The sequence below is a fragment of the Daphnia pulicaria genome, chromosome 1 (assembly GCF_021234035.1).
Source record: "Daphnia pulicaria isolate SC F1-1A chromosome 1, SC_F0-13Bv2, whole genome shotgun sequence".
NCBI classification, from domain to species: Eukaryota; Metazoa; Arthropoda; class Branchiopoda; order Diplostraca; family Daphniidae; genus Daphnia; species Daphnia pulicaria.
Window position 1 is genome coordinate 31,806,443 of NC_060913.1, and position 20,666 is coordinate 31,827,108.

The 20,666-nt window shown below is 39.0% G+C and overlaps 2 protein-coding genes across 2 annotated transcripts; both read left to right on the forward strand.

The window, feature by feature from the left end:
• Positions 1 to 11,370: 11,370 nt before the first annotated feature.
• Positions 11,371 to 12,329, forward strand: LOC124321744 (ovarian-specific serine/threonine-protein kinase Lok-like). The gene is made up of 5 exons (XM_046784248.1): positions 11,371 to 11,394; positions 11,548 to 11,690; positions 11,739 to 11,772; positions 11,828 to 12,071; positions 12,136 to 12,329. The coding sequence occupies exons 1-5, from the start codon at positions 11,371 to 11,373 to the stop codon at positions 12,327 to 12,329; spliced, it is 639 nt and encodes a 212-aa protein (XP_046640204.1).
• Positions 12,330 to 13,413: 1,084 nt separating this feature from the next.
• LOC124329350 lies at positions 13,414 to 14,920 on the forward strand. Its single transcript, XM_046788404.1, has 3 exons — positions 13,414 to 14,287; positions 14,351 to 14,582; positions 14,655 to 14,920. Exons 1-2 carry the CDS (start codon positions 13,560 to 13,562, stop codon positions 14,448 to 14,450), a joined length of 828 nt encoding a protein of 275 aa, XP_046644360.1. The 5' UTR covers positions 13,414 to 13,559; the 3' UTR covers positions 14,451 to 14,582; positions 14,655 to 14,920.
• Positions 14,921 to 20,666: the final 5,746 nt, after the last annotated feature.

Below are 20,666 nucleotides of genomic sequence, written 5' to 3' on the forward strand. Positions count from 1 at the left end.
TTTAATGCAAAATCAAAGGCCGAACTCTTTCAAATGTTCTGTTTTTACAATAGAGAATGGAAAATGGTTTTCTGAACTGTATTTTCACAAGTTAACAAAAATTATTAATTTCGTGTTTTTTGTTTGTTTTACTGCCTTATGAATTTACCTTGTCAACGTCATAAAAAAAGCTGGAATCTTACAGTATTTTGGTATTTAAAAAAAATCGTGATTTTTAAAATGAGTGGTATTTCTATGGCAGTGGATAGATCCATCAGTCGATTTTTTTCGGACAAAGATTTTTCAAAAAAAAAATATCGTTTGAAAACAAACCAGTAAGAGTACTAGGAACACTAATGTATTGAAAATTTTAGGTAATCTTCGTAGGAATGTATTGAACGTTATAATTTCTGCTTGGCTTTTTAATAGAAGATATAACAATTTCTTCTGGAGAATTAAAACAAAAATTTTTACTGAAATTTTTTTTTTTTTAATATTTCTAATTGTTTCAGACTTTCAAATATATCAATTTGACTACTCTCGCAATCAGTGACTTTCTGCAATAGTTGCTTCGTAAGAAAATCAATTGCATTCTCACTGACGTTAAAATGGGCAGATAATTTTAGCAAGATTTTTCATATGGAAAGACTAATCTTGCTTTCTTAAGGGGCAATGTCCTCGTTTTGACCACCAACAATGATATTCTCAATAGCATCATCTTCAAAGTTAGTATTTGGTATTGAAATAGGATCGTTCACATTTAAAAAATTGAAACTTTTTCGCAAAAAGACAAATGATGGTAAGAATTTGTAAATGAATTTACTTTCTGTCTGCATCCGTTTTGACCACACCACAGTTCACAATTAATTTTCTTTCCCCCCGTTTTAAAACCATATTGTGTATGAAAATGACGCGTTAGTGCCGAGTAAATATGGATATTGAAATGTCCCGGCAGAAACACTTGATCCGCCGCCACCATCGCAGTTACTCGATGATAGGATATACACTTTATGATTCCGGGAACTTGATCGACGGTCGCACACTTGATCGACGATTTCTGCCGGGCATTGACACTCGCAGATGGGAAACTATCAATAAGAATAATTATAGCCTAATAATTGTAGCACCAGTTTGAGTACGAGTACCAGTTACACCACACGACTTTAAATTTGTTTCTCGTGAAGCAGTTTCTTATAAGGCAGAAATATAATTCTCCCCAACATCCCACTACCTTCACAAAGATTGAAACGGCCAAAAAAATTGAATGGGGCTTAACTTTTATTCCTGCTGGTATTGCTACTTCGCTTTAGATACATTACGACGAAAATAACACATAATTCACGTTAAGCAAGAATGAACATACTCCTTTATAGCAATATAATGAGTCACAAGGTTTGGCAATTCAACTTGTCAGGGATTACACACTTATGCAATGAGTTCCCGAAATTGATTTTCATTCAATGGGTTTATCAAGTGAGGTACTTCTTCTAGTTTCTTGAGAATTTTGCGAATATTCTCCATGTCGCCACCGGGTGTGTCGTCTTCGGGTTGGTCTACGACCAGGGCGTTACGTGGCCAGTCTTCATCGTCATCAAAATTCTTGTAAATAAACGATGGCGATCTTTTAGTTGAAGCAAGAAAATACATTTTGACTTGGTCTGCATCTACTATACCTGATCTAGCTCGGTGAAGGCTTCTCCATTTTCAGAAATTCCAAAGCCTATATGGTAAACCTTTACGTAAGTAAACAAAAATGTTGCAGAACGACAAAAAAAAAGAAATCAAACCTCTGGCAAAAGGATCCATAACACGAAGTTAATTTCACCGAGAGTCCCGCCGGAATACTTTAGGCCCCACAAAGAAAATCCAGCGCAACCACATTTGGGACTCCCGATGCGAATTTCACAGGACGACGAGAGATAAAAAAATCTAAAATAAAACTTTCTTTTTTTTCACCAACGGAATTCCGCCCAATCGCCTTGTGATATCATTATAGATTGTATTAGACTTGGTGAAGAGGTCCTTGACTTACCGTGGAGATGCGGAGAAGCGGATCAAAGAGGAGCTGGACGAGATTTGATTCGCCCGAAGCTTACCATTCTGCAAGAGGGAATCGCAAAATGAAAGTTTATTCAAGCCAGAATGCAGGAGCAGGGCCGGCCTCTATCCTCCTTGACAAACCAGACAACGTATTATTATTACTTACCCCCCCCCCCCCCCCCAACGTCATTCTGATGGTTTTCTAGTGTGTGTAATAGGGTTTCATATTTCCTCTCGACCGACATCCTGCCGTCGTAATGGCCGATGATGATGGCCTTTCTAAATATACATCACATTTATCACATACAAATATAGGAGCTAGCAGCACCAACTACACAGCCCACTCACTCCAACTCGTATACCGTCAATTCTTCAAGGCTCCGCTCCGCACTGGTGGTTGGAAGGGAATTTCTTCCTACTTTTATTTGCTTCCATCGCCAATAAATAAGGAGCCAAAGAGAGAACTAGAGAAAGAGGCCGGCTAAATTTCCACTCGAGCTCAAGGAGGCTTATTAGGAAGCCAGGCTAAACGGGTCGCCCAGGGCAACTCTTTTGATAAGGAGCTGAAAAGCACGTCGTAGGCGATGTTGGAAACTAGAAAGAAAGAAAAGAAAACTAAATCTAACCAAACGAAAATAAGGAGCTCGACTTTTTGTTCTTCTTCTTCACCAATAGAAAAAAAAAACAGAAATCCTTATGCAATCCTTACGTACAATGACAAAGTGGGCGGGTGTGTGTTTTTAGAGCTCATCGGAATGGCAAAATAAAAGAAGGAAATAACTGGCAACTAGACTCTTAATCAGTTCCAAGTCGGGAAAAAATAAAGAAATAAATAGCGAAACTAACTAGAGTAGATCCTGAGCAAGTCGCCTAGGTAACAGCCAATTTCACTTGGGCGTTTGAAAGGTTTCGATGAAATGCTATTGCTGAACTGGCTCTTTCGTGGGGATTTTTTTTCTGTTCACTTGGCCTGATTCGGACGACGCCAGCATCTTGTGTATTTTTCTTTGTTGTTGTTTCTCGGATATTCACGGCGCAGGGAGCACAGCTGGCTGGATGTGTTCATCCGGCAGAGAAGAGATTTCGCTGTTTCGACCCCCCTTGAACCTCCTTCTTTTTCTACTCTTTTGTGTTGCTAAAAAAGCATCTCCTCAAGGCAAAATTGTATTATGGATCCTTTTGCCAGAGGTTTGATTTCTTATTTTTTTTTGTGTCGTTCTGCAACATTTTTGTTTACTTAAGTAAATTGTTACCATATAGGCTTTGAGATATGGGGTTCAAATTGAATTGGGCGTGAAAGCAACGGAAGCTGCCGACATTGTGACCTACGGCTATGGGTTTCATCTTCAGAGTTTAAACCCAGTTGAAATTCCTGAATTGGTACCACCACCACGGCTAGATTCGGATGAAGCGGATAGCATTACTGAAATTACACCTTTGTCTTCAGTCAGTAAAACAGTGTTTCATCTAATGTGTTACCAAATAATCTGTTTTGTACATAATTAGGATCAGAGTGCGTCTCTTTACGAGTTGATGCAGAATGTGGCCACACCCACGAACTCAGCGCGTTTCCTATGTGATGCAGTGGACAGTTCAGAGTCTTCTGAGGACAGAGCTGATGCGACACCATCCACATCATCTAGTAATAAGACACCATCCACACATTTAGTAATGAGACACCATCAACATCGTTTTATAACACATCAGTCCAAAGATGTTATACTCTGGGATTAGAATTTGCCCTCTACAATCTACTACTGTTAGCGAGCAATCCTCGGGATATCCACTAGCTCACCCAAGCAGTCTGTATAAATATTCCAATGATGGCGAATATTTATCAAAGTCCATCGCTGAACGCAACAAGGTCAACATCGATCCATTCCCTACCCCTACGGAAGAAAGCGGCTTTTAAGCACGATGGCCTTAGATAAGGATCTCGGCGGTAGAAGTAAAACAGGTACGTGATGTTTTATGAAATGTGTGTAACACAATCTAAAGTTTTCAGTTTAATCTGTATTTAATTATATACTGCAGACCATGCCATCAAGCAGCGTAAGGAAGAAGAAGAACACTGTGTGGAAGTGTTGTGCCTTAAGAAAAGCGGCGACACCAGGCTCGTAGAAGATAAGGAAGAACTACCTATTTACCTCATCCCAATATACAGCTTAAAACTTACTCGCTACTCGAAAGAAGCCAGAGCACGTGAAAAACAAGTGACGGCGAATGTTGTACAATGATACCTGTGTGAGAGATAGTGGCTCATGTAGCAGCTCACAGAAGGTAATATAAAAGATAAGACTGTTTATTTTTCAATATAATATTTGTAAATATTTTACAGTAAATCGTCCACTACCAGTAGAAACTCTAAAAAGAGACGAGAAGAAAGTGATGATGATTAAGACTTTAATGTATCAACTCCCAAAATGAAGCTCAGGGGGAATAAGTGATAAACAGAAGAAGTGGTTCAAAAAATAGTCGAAGGAAGGAAAGAAGTTTGGATTATGTTGTGTGATTGCTGTTACTGCAATTCAATGCACAAAATGTGTAAAAGTACTCGGTAGTACAACTCAGAAAAACTCGTTAATAGAGAAAAGTGTGTAGCACAAAGGTTCAGTTTTTTAAGTGTGATTACTGTTAAATGCACACAGATGTACTATGAATAAGTAGTACAACTAAGAAAGTTTCATCAATAAAGAAATGCAAATATTACAAAACCATTTTGCGTATCATTTTTTGGAAATTGTTTATAACTTGTGAGGCAATTTTAGTATTTCGGAGGCTCGATGTAGAGCTCGGTCTCCGTTGCTGAGGTACGGCTATAATCGACAGTATTGGTTACAAACTCCAGGTACCTATGAAAAAACGTGTTCTTTCAAAAGTAGACAGCACAAAATATGTTATTTAAGAATTTGTTACATACCATTTGATTTGATTTGTTTACGAAAGCGCAACCTGTGGCAAACTGACAAGTAACTTGTCTGCTGCTGTTGTCACTGACGTCAAATCGTTCTAGAATGTGTGGGAAATCAGCGCAACATTTTCCTTGTCATGCGTAGAGCCGAGTAGCCGACATATTTTTCCTATGCTTGCTTTACGCCATGCTTGTGGCGGACTCTGGTAGGCCAAGAGGTGCCATTCTTTTCTGAGACCTCCAACGAGACGGATGTCTGTTGAGTCTCGGCCCACTCGGATTTCGGCCCACCTGAATTTCGGCACAGCTGGATTTCGGCCCACTCGGTTCTTATAAGAGCCAAGCAAAAAAGAGAAAGGCAACTCGCAATGCCAAAAAGGCAACTGGCCTGACCAAAAAGGCAATTGCCTTTTTGGACTCACCTTTTTTAGATTTGCCTTTCTGACTACCAATTACTTTAGTTGTTAGTAGTAGTTGCTAGTAGTTACTAGATTAGTTTCTGTTGGCAATCCTTTTCGAAGGATAATCCATAGAAGAATTTATTATGTGAGAGCCCATTTGTCACTGTGGCATCTTGATGCAAATCTAAAGCTGAAAGTGTTAGTAGAAAAATGCTGTGCAGTAATTATTTGGGTATCATTGATGAGCTTTAAATTTGTTTCTTTTTTTCAGTTGGCGCTTTTATATTAACGGCGCCATTCATGGATATTCTAGGATTTTTGGATTTTTAACAGTTGCTGCCAATAACTTGACAAGTACAGTGTTTGGAGGGTTTATGACTGCTGTGGAAAAATTTGGATTGCCTTCAAGAGTAAAGTAACTTACATTTGAAAACTGCGTAGATACAAGGTTTCGACATCCAGTATCTATCGCCTTATGTTAATTTACTAAATTACCATTTAGAGGAGACTTTGGTGGAGAAAACGTTCGTGTTGCCGAATATATGATACAACGAAGAGGAGAAGATCGTGGAATTTTCATACCCGGACGTTCAGTACATAACGTGCGTATAGAGCGACTTTGGCGCGATGTATTTCAATCTGCAAGTGGTTCTTTTTACCATACTTTTACGTAAATATTCGTCTTAGACATTACGGGAACACAATTAATTAATTTTCCCGATTTCTGTATAGTGAGATGGAAAAACACAAAATTCTTGATTCTAACAATGAGCTAGACCTATTCTGCTTGTATTTTGTTAGTCTAAATTTACTGGAAAGATGTATGACAGATTTTCAAAATACGTGGAACTGTCATCCTCTACCAACCGAAAGAAATATGACACCCGAAATGCTGTTTGAAGCAGGATTGATTATCCTTTAAAAACAACAAAATTGGGGGAATTGTGGAAAATGGAGCAGATTTCACCGAGCTAGATCACGTATAGTAAATGCAGTCCAAGTCGAAATTTATTTTCTTGCTTCAACTAAAAGATCGCCATCGTTTATTTACAAGAATTTTGATGACGATGAAGACTGGCCACCTGGTGTTCTGGTCGTAGACCCACCCGTAGACGATCCATCCGGTGGCGACATGGAGAATATTCGCAAAATTCTCAAGAAACTAGAAGAAGTACCTCGCGTGATAAACTCATTGAATGAAAATCAATTGCGGGAACTCATTGCATCAATGTGTAATCCCCGACAAGTTGAATTGCCAAACCTTGTGACTCATTATATTGCTGTAAAGGAGTATGTTCATTCTTGCTTAACGTGAATTAGGTGTTATTTTCGGCGTAATGTATCTGTAGCAAAGTAGCAATACCAGCAGGAATAAAAGTTAAGCCCCATTCAATTTTTTTGGCCGTTTCAATCCTTGTGAAGGTTGTTGAATGTTGGGGAGAAATATATTTCTGCCTTATAAGAAACTGCTTCACGAGAAACAAAATGATGATGGAGATATTGAGAGATGATGAATTGAAGTTATTTCTTGTATGCAAGAGATTAGTGTTGTGGCCAAATGAATGCTCACAGTTGAAAGAAAGAAAATAGAGACTCAAAAGGAGAGTGTGAGCCTTACACACTCGCATAGTTCCAGTTGGCGAACTTTCAACCAAACACTTCACAAAACACATTTTTTTTATTATTTTAATGAAATCACGATGAAGTTGGAATATTTGCAAAAGATTTTTTAAATTTAAACTTGCTTTCGATATCTGTGGGGATGAACAATATTCTCAAAAAATTCGTCCAGCTGTTAGGCAATGTCGATGTCTGCTAGCCTTTTTAATTCAGCTCTATCGCCCACAAAAGAAAATTTATTGTCGTTAGAATCGTATTGAAGTGCGATTCAATTCTAAATTACATCCAACTGCCAAAATTAAAAAAAAAACTCCCCTGGCAGAGAAGGGATGGATCCACTTCTACCAGGGGAATCCAACATTAGTTGAGGAACCTCGTTCGCGGGAATAATTTCGTAATCGTAGACACTCCTGTACATTACTCGTCAAATCTTGACCTGGACAGTGTCAGGCTAAGGTACATGCTACATTCATTAAACTGTAAATTGCTGTTTGAAATCATGTATATTTATGTGTGTCTACATATTAGTCTTGTTATTTTGGATACTGTACAAAACATGTGAATTTTATACATATGTGAATGTATGTTATACCTTTGGTCGTGGTTTGCATTGTGACGTGGTCATTGAACAAGACATGACCAACGTCAAGGTTGACACCCTCAGTCGGATTCACTGCACCATACGAAGAGATGAAAACTTGAAACCTGACCGACAAACAGTCGGTCAGGTTTCAAGTTTTCATCAAAAAGATAATTCAGCTTTTTCAAGTTTTCATTGAAGATAATGTGAGGAATGTCTTCGTCGACCGGAGACATTCCTCAACTATAAAGCTAGCTGAATCAATTGCTTTTTCATTCTTTCTTTAATTTATACAAAAATATCTATAAATTAAAGAAAGAAAGAAAAAGCAATTGATTCAGCTAGCTTTATAGTTCTTTTTCTTCCCGCAAATTTTTCCATATGCTACGGGCTATTACATTTAGGCGCGCGTGTCGTAGCACGTTTTTTCCTCAGGCATTTTGTAACAGTTTGCTTCATTTCATCTGCCCTTCAGTTCTGTTCCCTCCAGCACAGCCACAAGTTCACCAACAGTTTAACTCGTCCAAAATGAATATAATTACCAAAGAAATTTTGGATTATCAATTGAAAAAAAAGGGCATTTCCTAAAGGCACTACTGGTCATCAGTTTATACAATCTGCATTGGAAAAATCAAAGTGTGCAGACTTGAGCAAACTGACCAAATCAGTGTATGCTGCCTGTAAGTGTTTTTACTTTCATTATTTTATTTATTTTGTTGGTTGTGTTTTTGTTGTGTTGTGTTTTCCAGTGCGTAATAGTTGTGAATTAACCCGTAGAGAAGTTAACCGTTAGAAAACAAAAGGAGAGTTAACCCTCGTTGGCGAACGTATAAAATTCGTGAATATTGAGCTTTGGAAATTGGAAACTTAAGAGTTGTTCATTTTTATATTTTCTGCTGAGTAACTGCTGTTGAAGGGATTAGGTTGGGGCGTGAAGGGGGTTGGCTTTTTGGTTGTGCACGCCTGAGCGCAACAGCACACACACACACACAGGCAGACAGGCGGTTGTTAGATTAGGTTTTTTCGTGTGTGTGTGTGTGTGTGTTTGTTATTTACACATGTGCTCGCCGTGGCTTGAGCTTTCAGGCCGCTGCCGTTTGATTGCCAAAGTAAACGGAACTTGACACGATTCTTCCGGTGATTTCGGCATGACCACAACGTGCCGAGTCGATGCGGCTGTTGCATCACGCGCCCAGCAAACTTGAGCTGGCCCGAGCCAAAGTCAACACAAGAAGAAGAAGAAGTGGAAAGTCGGACGACGACGACTGTGATAATAAAGATGACAAATCATGAAAGAAAGAAAAGACGGGGGGCCGAACCTCTCTCTCACTAGGAGATTTTTTGTTCATTCAAATCAATAAATCAGCAAATATTGCGCGACGACGACTTTGCCGCTGGCAATGTGATCAGATGGCAAAGCGTGAAAATGGCCAACTGCACAGTCTTATACAATTGCCAAAACAAAAACACATTCGCGTGGCCATGAAACGTTACGTACGTACACACATTGCGAAATTTGTTTCAGCTTTTCCTTTAAATTGAAATTTCGCTAAAAATCTAAAAATAAAAGAGAAAAAATTCCTTTGGGTTTCTTTGGAATTAAATCGGACGCTACTGAACTCTTTAACCGTGAACCCCCCCAAAACTAAGACGAATCGGCCCGCACTTTCATTCCCGTTCACGAACCGTCTCTTTTCGAGCTTACCGAGAGAGAGAGCGGGAGAGATAATGTAAACCGGATGACACGGTCCTGCGTCGGAATAGACTGCCGCCAATAATAAACATTTGTGTGTGTGTCGGTGACGTCAAGCGGGAAAAAAAGAACATGGAAATTCAATCGAGAGTGACTTACACATTTTCAAAGTGTTTTTGACGATCGTTTATTCCGTCGCAGCACAACAGATGTACTTATTTAATATCAACACTTCGGTGAATTTAGTTTTTTTTTTTAATTGTCTCTCGGACGAAATTGCTCGTTAGGCGATTTTTCTTATTCGGCCAACAAAAGACGGTGGATTGAAGCTTCCACACACCGGTAGCTCTTTATACGTACACATTTCCAAATGAGGAATATTATAGATCTCTCTTTGCCTGCGGCTGTTTTTTTTCCCCTTGGCCTAATCGGTGATGTAAGAGCGTCTTTTGTTTGACTTTTGGGCTGTGTATCTATTTCTACCTCTCCAATCTCAAATTTAGGCTATTAACAATAGCTGATTCCTTTTTATTTATTTTGTAGTTTCTCAAATTCTTGAATTGGGTAATGTGGTAAATAAATGGCAGCAGTGGGATAGTAAGTCTGTGAGTCAATGGCGATATCAAGCGTGGCGGGCGTGTGAAAGTTCAACCTTGCCAACACGTTCAACAGAACTGAAAAGAAAGAAATGAGCAACAAGAGAATCGGCACAGCCCGAGAGAAAGAACAAGAAAAAGGATAAAAAGGAGAAGGAGCTCAGGATTCGGGCGGGTTGGCGTGAAATTCGAAGTGACCAGTAAAGCGAAACGAATGAGAATAACAAAAAAAAAGACATAAGAAAAGAGAAATATAGTATAAGTTCTGATTTCTGTTTTTTTTTGTATTTCCCTCTCTCTTCTTTTTTTGTACACGCATTCTTGTTCACCTTGATCAACAGGTGAACCAACTATTTCACTCCCGATAAAAATATTTTTTCGAATTTTTTTCGTTGTGTGTGTCGTCGACCGATTGAAAATTTCTACATGCCCTCAACCTTTTATTTAGTGACTGGAAAACCTGGATTAAATGCTCGTCTTCCCAAAAAGGAAAGCGGTTTCGTCCAACCGGAAAATGGGGTGCTGCCGAAAATTAGTTTTCACATGCTATCGCACGGACTCTGGTGCCAAGTTGATGGCCACCTGGGGTCCGCTTCCAATCTGCTTTTTAAAGAAAGTTGCTCTCCCTGCAATGTATCCGGGCCAATGGTAAAACATGGCGATAGCCCATGGAATATGCCACCATTGCATTGCATTAGATCTTCCGCAGACTGTTTTTTTATTGTTCTTGCTACAAGATCATCAAGTGGAAAAGCTGTTCCATCTTATCTTTATGATAATCTGCGCAAAACTGTTTTGGATAACTTCTGGTAAATATTTAATAAATTTCTTATTAAATGAAACTAACTAGAACTAGTTAGTTAGAATTTAATTTACGTCCTCCAGCTGCCAACAAAAAATCAGCTACCGCTGATTTTTGTTGAAGAAGTAACCATCTTGATGTTTGGTCTCATCCCTTTTTTTTGTGGATGGGGGGGGGGGGGGTTGTTGCTCGGATGGTTATCGCTCGATGAGAGAGAAAAAAAAATTCCGGCGATGTGGTGGTGGCGGCCATCCGTCTATCTAGTTGCAAGGGAGGAGGAGGAGGAGATTTGGTTGTTTTGTGTGTCTTGTGTGTCCACCGATTTCACGCTTGACATTGTTTTCCCATCCTCCCCCTTATTGTTGGGAGGACAAAATGTGAGCAATGGCTCACCATATCCCTCCCACCGAGAATCCCTAGAAGTCACCCAGAAACAAACAAATCAAATTTTATCGAAAATATAAGAAAAAATGCCGGCCAACCCGGAAGAATCCGGACCGGGAGAGGTTATCACGTGTCAATAAAATATGTGTGTGTGTGTACACAACTTCCGGTTGTCTTTTGTGACATTTTCATATGAAATGATATGCCACAAGAATATAACTAGACACAGCAGGAGAGTTCTATATAAGCCCAGGTCACTTGTTTTAATCCCTCCGGCTGGATGCCCACAACCTCCTCCTCATATTGCTCTTAATTACACCTAAATGTTCTCCTTCATTTCAACTTTTGACTCTATCCCTCCCCTATGTCTAACCAGTTCCAATTGCAGGTAATTTTTCATCCCCCCGTTTTGTGGGTGGACCGGTGAGTGCATTAGCCCTTTTCACGGAGGGTCTGCCAGGACTCTATCAACACTGAGGGAATGGGGGGGAATGAACCGACAGACTGCACACCTTTGTTAACTGTAATTTATCAATTTCAGGAGAAAATACAGGAAGCGCAGTTTGCATCAAGTACACAACTAACTGCTTACTATCGCGAAACGGAGGAAGAATTACTAAAGGAAAAAGAAGTGGTAGAAGAGAAAAAAGGGAACTCGATGCAGGATTACAGCGGTATTAATTTGTATTTCATTTAAGAAATTGAATTTTTAATAAAAAACTATTGAATTAGATTACAAGAACGCGCTGAAGACGAGCAGTGGGGAGTAAAGTTAATTGTTTCTTAACGTAAATTAAGGTTTTTATTTTTTTAAATTATAGATTACTGATTTTTGTCTATCCAAGTTGGTGGACGACGAAAACCAGTGCAAGACATTTTGCGGTACACCCCTTTATTTAGCCCCAGAAGTTGTACCGAGCTTCCCTCATCATCCCTACACGAAGGTGGTCGATGTTTGGAGCTTAGGGGTGATGCTGTTTCTCATGCTGTCGGGTTATCACCCCTTTGATCAATCAAGAAATTTTACAGGCAATCCGCTATCCACAAGCGACTGCATTGCTAGAGGTTCATTTCTTACAAAGGTTGCTGTTTTTCATTATTTTCAATAATTACATAAATTGTTGTCTAGGTCCCGATTGGTTGGATGACAAATGGGAAGCAGTTTCTCTGGATAGCAAAACACTGATCACTCGTTTGCTGCAAACGGATCAAAACCAAAGACCAAAAATAGAGGATATCTTGTCATCCACATGGATGACTGATGGCGAAGTCATCACCAAGGTGAACGAAATTCGCTGTGCGGCTACCAACACCAACAGTTAAAGTTGTTTGTAGCCCCAACTAAACCTACACCAACGCTGCTCCGTCCCGTTAAATCGTATCAAACCCATCGACTTTGTAAATTGCAACATGCCCCGTTGCTCCAGAGTTTCACATTCCAAAGGCCATAAAGTTCTACATGAAACATGTGGGAGAGGTACACCAATGTGCCTCAGTCTTTAACACAACCACAACAGCTGGCTACTACTAAAGCTCCAAAATACTACAGCACCACGAAAACACAAATGTTCTCTTCAATTTAATTTTGGTGGATGAAGGTTTCCCCTCCTCTCCACACTACTCACGTTTTTTTTTCTATTACTAACCACCTCACCTCATTATCGAATTTATCAACCCATGCATTATCTACCCGTCACACCAAGATGACTACATAAGAATTGTACAACTGCCCTACAACAACAAAAAAACCAAATTTATAAGTTTCCCTTCATTTTTTTCTCATCATTTCAAGAAGACTTGACCCTTCACCATAGACTACAAGGTAAAGACTGACAGGTAAGAACTTCCCTATAAACCTCCTGAAGCGATGCTTGCGCTTGCCGGTAGGGGTCAGGTCCTGTGAACCGGGAGGGTTATCAGTCATTTTTCCGTTACCCTACTGTTTACATGCTTCACACACACGTATTTTCGGGTATATGGAATTCACGTTGATTTTTCTACTTTATACCATGATTTTGTATATCCCTTCCCCGTGTCCCGTGAATTTTTGCTTAATTTTACTTACAATTTTGGGTGTAGAAAAAATTAATTTGATGTGACCCCCTTTTCTCTTGAATATTGGATTGTTAAATGAAATCGTGAAACAGTGTCGTGTATTTATGAGGCGTCAACCGCGTCATTTACATTGTTTGTCTATTATTTATTGTAGTCTATGGTTTAAACAATCTGTGGTTTACGTTGTGGTATTTCAAGGATATGTTTTCTTCTGGTGTTCAAAATAAAAAACATAGGTATTTAATTAAATTTTGTTATTATGACACACAGGGTGTTTATTTTGAAATTATGCTAATTTTTAACATTGATTTATTAGGATTCCAAGCATCTTTGATGGTATGTATTCCTTAAATGTATATCTGTGATATTATTGTTATGTTGTCATGAGCAGGTAAAGAATAACTATCTTTTTTGAATATTTCTATATAAGACGTGACACTTCAACATTTACTTGCTGCAAAGCAAGCAATTCCTGAACAGACAAAGAGGAAAGCACCTATGGAACGTAAACCATTGGGAAACATCTCCAACTATAAGCAGCACTGTCGCAAGGTTGGAAATCCAAGGAAAGCGGATAAAGACATTGATAAAGCTAAGCAATTTGATAATCAAATATTACAAGAAGCATTTACAATCACATCAAATGAAGAAATAACATGTCTTGCTTCGGGAGAACAAAATCACAAGAATATCATTGAGACAATCCAAGAAAGAGAAGAAACCATAGAGCTTGATTGTGATTTATCACAAGAACCAATTCCAATTACGTTTCAAAAAGAAGTAAGTGCTGGTGAACAAATTCACATGCATGCCATTGAGACTTCAACCTTGGAAACAAACAAAGAATTAGAAGAATGCTTACAGCTTGATTATACCAAGATACAACTTCCGGCACCGTCATGGAAAAAAGAACAAGTACTAAACACGGAATGCGTCCACTACTATGAAGTGCTTGTAAAAAAATATAGTATTGCCATTCAAAAAACTTTAACAGTCGACTTCAAAACCAGGAAAATGAAAGCTACTATCATTACTCGCGAATTATCCGTACTGGATGAACAAGAAATGTCTTTTACATCAGTATTAGAAGTTGAAGCATTTCTGTGCAAGCTACATGCAGGAAAAATATGTCCTGGAATAGTTCACAACCCAGAAAATCACCGAAAAAAACAAACATCTTTAGTTCGAAATGCTGAAATCAGTTACGGAGTGTGGCGTGCCAAAAAGTAAGCAATTGCATTACAATCATGACTTATGTAACTTAATTTTAATTCTGATTTTATTCTTAGCTGTACCCTCATTACTTACTCTGCCGGTGAGATTATTAAGCCCTGCAAATTATGCATCTGGATAGACAAGTTGTTAAAGATGCAATTCAAACGCCATTAAGCACTCGAACTAAGTTCGAAAACAAACCACAAGTATTTGACCATCAAACAATTTTCAAAGAAAGTTGCTGCACAGGGGAAAGCTATAATCTCAACTAAAATACGACTTGCCAAAAAACAAGCAGAAATTAAGGTATGTTAACGGTAAAGCATGTAATTAACGATAAAGCATATTTAAGAATGTTTGTTCTTCTTTACTTGACAGGAAATAAAGAAGGATGTTAAAGCTATGCGCGTTAACTTGGCAAGTATTAAGAATGACCGCATGGAAACTATTTTGAATGATCTCAATGACAAGGTATAACTAATCATTTTCATCTCTAATATTAGTGTTTTAATTCATTCTGTAGTTTATGTGCTGACTATTCCCTTTTGACTATTCCCTCCCTATGTTCCCTTTTCCCTTGACTAATACTATTAGAATATTCTCTTCCGACTAATTGAAATTATGATGACTACTTTCCCCAATTACTTTTCCATCCTATTGTGTACAAGTACACAAAAAAATTGTAATGGTATCCAATAAATGAAATTGTAACAGTTTCAGTGTATATTTTATTGGCTGCATTGATTTGTTTGCGTTCTTGGTATTTTGTGGTCTTTTATTAACCACATTTCGGCGTTTTTTTAATAGGGGAAATTTGTTGTAAAAACAATCATAGCCAAATCAAGATGCAAGGACAGACATGGTAAAGATATGAAATACGAGATGGAGTGGCTATTGGAATGCCTACAAATAAGAATAAAGAGCCCAGCTGTTTACGAGCATCTACGAATCAACAACATACTTGCTCTACCTTGTAAGGATACTTTGCGGAAGTTAACAAGTGGTTTATGCACAGACTTCGGATTCAACGAATTTGCATTGGAATGCATAAAGAAGAATTTCAGAAATAAGTCTCTTCCCGAACGATATGGCTCTCTTGTGTGGGACGAGATGTCAATCACTCAAGACATACACCTCGACAAGCACACCTTTCAATTTAAAGGTTTCACCTATTTATGTGCAGATGAAGAACAGCAAGAACACGACTTCTCCGCTCTCAATGAAGAATGGATTGAAAACGCAGACTGTACCGAAGACTCACCTGAAACAAGTGAATTACCTGATTTAGCTGATCACGCGCTGGTCTTAGTATTCAGACCTTATAAGACGCGTTGGATACAACCAATTGCTGTCTTTGCGGCTAAGAATGCCGCATCCGGTTCCCAACTGTATAAAATTGCGCTCAAAGCAATGATTTTACTTGAGGAAGCAAATGCACCCGTTCTTACAACTTTATGTGACGGATCACAATCAAACAACGCGATGTGGAATTTATGCGGTATTTCCGGAAGTAACACAGATACCTGTACAAGTAGAACTCAATGGTGCATCCGACATCAGGATCTCTTGTTTATTTTCTAAGAGACGTGCCGCATCTTTTTAAGTGTATAAGGAATCATATATTTAACCACAAGGAAGTCCAAGTACGTATAAAAACCATATTAAGTGTTAAATAGCATCATATATGATTTTTTTTTCTTGTTTTAGGCCGCCGGAAAAACTGTCAAGTATTCACAACTGCTAGACATGTTTATGCATGATCAGAATAGGGGAAGCACTGGGTTGAGCGCGGTCCCCAAACTGAAGCCTGTTCACTTTAAGCCCAACAGCTTTCAAAGAATGAATGTGAAGCTTGCGGTGCAAGTAAGAAATGATCATTATAATGTTTTGGCGTGTTTTAATAATTTTTTTTTTTCTAAATTATTAAGGTACTATCCAATTCCGTTGCAGACTGTCTCCGTCGATACAGATTGGCGAAAAATATGGAATTGGCCACCCAGTTTAAGGATTCGGAAGCATTAGAAGATCTTTTGAGGCTACTTAATGCATCTTTTGACGTCATGAACTCACGCCGTCCCATTGACGGAATTACTCAAAGCAACTGGAATGGCCCTGATGGCCGACGTGATGTATTTTAGCTTTTAATATGTGTGCGGAATGACAAAATTCATAATTTATAAATTTTCTAGGTGTTGAGCAGACTTTTCAAATGTCTAGATGACACCAAGATCGCTGCCTGTGGTGAATTGCCGATGAACGAGATGGAAGATGAGGTGCTGTTGGAACATTCTGACGATTTCCGGAAAGATTCGCAGGACGGCAAACCGTTAGAAAAAATTCCCATTCAAGTGACTCAACAATCGGGTGAATCACCCGTCCTTGTCATTGATTTGGAATGGGGTTGCAGTGCGTCAAACTTAACATGCACGCCCGAGACGGAACCTTTGGCCACTGAAAATAAATCTGACGAAATTTCGGTTGTTGTATACGAACCGTTCCTATCAAAAGTAACTCTTAACGGATTAAGAGTTACCATTTTGAGCACAATCGATGTAGTCGAGCTATTACTGCGTGATAATTATAAGTACGTCCTCACTGGAAAGCTGAACCAAGACTGCATCGAAGTAAGTAGTGATATATTACGAATAATTTAACATTTTTATTCTTATTTTTTTTCCAGCGTTTTTTTGGCATCATCAGAATGGCTGGTCGCTGTGGGGACAAACCTACTGCGGCCTCTTTTCTTGAATTTTTCAGGCTACTCACCATGTATTACACAACGAAACAGGTGCTGCGTGGGTCAAACTGCGACTCCGAGGAAAAAAAGGAGGTGTTGAGTTCGTACGGTGAGAGCATCAAAAAAAGATTCAACGAGAACAAGAAGAAAACGGAAGAAAAGAAGAAATATTTTCGGGATATTCTTCTCAAGGGGATAATCCGTGAAATTGAAATTTGCGGTAGTGCTGTAAATGATGACCATGAGTCTCCCTCTTCGGAATCGCCGAAAATTGATGTCCTGGATTCAGATATAATTTATTACATCTGTGGCTACATGGTTCATTCCTTTAGGAAGAAGGGTGAAAAGACCAAGTCGTCTTTTTGCCAACATTGCCTCGCAACGGTAAATATAAGTTCAGAAGATCTTCCACTGAATTTCACAGCATCTCAACTTACCGAAATCAAAAAGCGCGGTAGTTTGATTTTCAGTTCATATAAATTGTTTCAGTTAATTTGTCAAGTGGGTGATGCTTTCCTTAAGTTAGCCAAATGCGAGCGGGTCTTTCTAAAAGACTCGTACGAGGCAGTTTTGAGAATAATTTCTGGTAAAAAACTTCCGTTAGTTGGATGTGAAATTCATCAAAAATCACTCTTGACCGATGTCATTTTTCTGGCTGGATGCCCACAACCTCCTCCTCATATTGCTCTTAATAACACCTAAATGTTCTTCTTCATTTCAACTTTTGACTCTATCCCTCCCCTATGTCTAACCAGTTCCAATTGCCGGTCATTTTTCATCCCCCCGTTTTGTGGGTGGACCGGTGAGTGCATTAGCCCTTTTCACGGAGGGTCTGCCAGGACTCTATCAACACTGAGGGAATGGGGGGGGGAATGAACCGACAGACTGCACACCTTTGTTAACTGTAATAGGAGAAAATACAGGAAGCGCAGTTTGCATCAAGTACACAACTAACTGCTTACTATCGCGAAAAGGAGGAAGAATTACTAAAGGAAAAAGAAGTGGTAGAAGAGAAAAAAAGGGAACTCGATGCAGGATTACAGCGGTATTAATTTGTATTTCATTTAAGAAATTGAATTTTTAATAAAAATCTATTAAATTACATTACAAGAACGCGCTGAAGACGAGCAGTGGGGAGTAAAGTTAATTGTTGGGGATTCAGTCGTTGACGGTGTTGAACATGTCACCGTCCGCTGGCACGATTCCGTACTCCCCAAGGATCAAGTTACTCCAACTGCTACTGATGCTGTTGCTGCATACGAGAAGAAGAAGAAGAAAAAGAAAGAGAAAAATTTGGCCAACAAAAGGAAGAAGTAAGGCTTGGCGCAAAAAAAAATGCGGGCGCAGTTGTTGGCGCAAACGTGGAACGTCTGGACACCGCGGCAGTGAATACCTTTTTAAACTTTGCTTTAAACGCAATACCTTTTTAAACAAACTTTAAACGCACTTTGCGAATAATTCCGATAAGAAGCCGTTAACAGCTTTTCCAAAATACAGATCTCCGTATATGTCAAAATCCTACAATTCTGAGCTCATTTGTAAGAAGAGATACCACATTCATACTCACGTACAGACGCCTTACGACGATTAAGTCGATTAATAATAAGTATGATCGACGATGATAAGACGATCTTACGACTTTACCCATAGCGTTCCGAGGTTTTGAATCTACTACTTTCCTAACGGTGGGGATAGTATAAGGGGCCAAAGGTGCATGTTTTTTACACCAAGACTTGAGGTCATCAACCTTGAGTTTACTATTCTCATTCGGTACCACTACAGCAGCCACCTACAAGGTCAGGAAACAATAAAGCGAGAAACCATTAAATTGAGCGGGAAATTGAAACTCACACAACAAATTCCGAGACACTAGAAGAATTAAAGTACAACGGATGAAGGCTATTGAACGTACGATAACTTTTGACTAGTTGCAGAACTCCTTTGGAGTTTCAGGACTCCTTTGGAGACCTATATAGTAAAGAAGGCCAATGAACGAGGACTCCTTTATTAAGTAAAGAAAGTTTCATTGAAGATAATTCAGCCAATGGCACATTTGTCAATGGTGTCCGAATCGACAAGCAACAAGAAACATGTCTTCGTCATGGAGATGTGATAGCAATGGCCTGTCAGTTTGGGGATGTGTTCACATTTCTAGACTCGAAACCTGGCGACAACAACTTTCCATCAGAAGTGAATCATAATTATTTCATTGTTCGCAAACTTGGAGAAGGGTAAGATTTTCTTTGAATCACAAATTTACTGTTTTTATTAACAAATGTTTTTGTTGCAGTTCATATGGCCAAGTGTGGTTGTCGGTCCACAAAGAAACAAACAGGAAAAATGCCAAGAAATGTGTGGCCAGGGAAGCTAAGAAATTATCCAATTTGGAAAAAAAAACTCGTCAACAAATTGAATACGGAGTTGGAATTGCTGCGAGGGCTGAATCATCCATTTGTTGTAAAGGTAATTTTTTCGTAAATTTATTATACCATATACATGTATATGTTTCTGTTCCCGACTAATACATTAACATTTCAAAAAAATTAGTTGGAAGCCAGCATCTGTAGACGCGATTCAATCTTCCTACTGTTGGAATTGATGAATGGCGGAGACTTGAGGCAATTTTTAAATGAAAAAGGACAACTAGAAGAAGCTACTGCGAAATATTTCTTTTTGCAGATGGTATTGGCTCTCCAATACATCCACCAAAGAAAGGTTGGTCTCAAGCCCGCAAACATTTTATTGTCTAAGTCAAGACTTTTTTTAGTGTCAAAGCAAGACTGCACTGAATTAAGGTTTTTATTTTTTTTTTATTATAGATTACTGATTTTGGTCTATCCAAGTTGGTGGACGACGAAAACCAGTGCAAGACATTTTGCGGTACACCCCTTTATTTAGCCCCAGAAGTTGTACCGAGCTTCCCTCATCATCCCTACACGAAGGTGGTCGATGTTTGGAGCTTAGGGGTGATGCTGTTTCTCATGCTGTCGGGTTATCACCCCTTTGATCAATCAAGAAATTTTACAGGCAATCCGCTATCCACAAGCGACTGCATTGCTAGAGGTTCATTTCTTACAAAGGTTGCTGTTTTTCATTATTTTCAATAATTACATAAATTGTTGTCTAGGTCCCGATTGGTTGGATGACAAATGGGAAGCAGTTTCTCTGGATAGCAAAACACTGATCACTCGTTTGCTGCAAACGGATCAAAACCAAAGACCAAAAATAGAGGATATCTTGTCATCCACATGGATGACTGATGGCGAAGTCATCACCAAGGTGAACGAAATTCGCTGTGCGGCTACCAACACCAACAGTTAAATTTGTTTGTAGCCCCAACTAAACCTACACCAACGCTGCTCCGTCCCGTTAAATCGTATCAAACCCATCGACTTTGTAAATTGCAACATGCCCCGTTGCTCCAGAGTTTCACATTCCAAAGGCCATAAAGTTCTACATGAAACATGTGGGAGAGGTACACCAATGTGCCTCAGTCTTTAACACAACCACAACAGCTGGCTACTACTAAAGCTCCAAAATACTACAGCACCACGAAAACACAAATGTTCTCTTCAATTTAATTTTGGTGGATGAAGGTTTCCCCTCCTCTCCACACTACTCACGTTTTTTTTTCTATTACTAACCACCTCACC

Bases quoted from the DNA above. Each gene is read 5' to 3' on its own strand.
- LOC124321744 (XM_046784248.1), top strand. From the start codon at position 11,371: ATGTCTAACCAGTTCCAATTGCAG. The intron at 11,395-11,547 runs GTAATTTTTCAT...TATCAATTTCAG, and splicing joins CTAACCAGTTCCAATTGCAG to GAGAAAATACAGGAAGCGCA. The intron at 11,691-11,738 runs GTATTTCATTTA...CTATTGAATTAG, and splicing joins GATTACAGCGGTATTAATTT to ATTACAAGAACGCGCTGAAG.
- LOC124329350 (XM_046788404.1), top strand. From the start codon at position 13,560: ATGGAACGTAAACCATTGGGAAACATCTCCAACTATAAGCAGCACTGT. The intron at 14,288-14,350 runs GTAAGCAATTGC...TTTTATTCTTAG, and splicing joins GGAGTGTGGCGTGCCAAAAA to CTGTACCCTCATTACTTACT.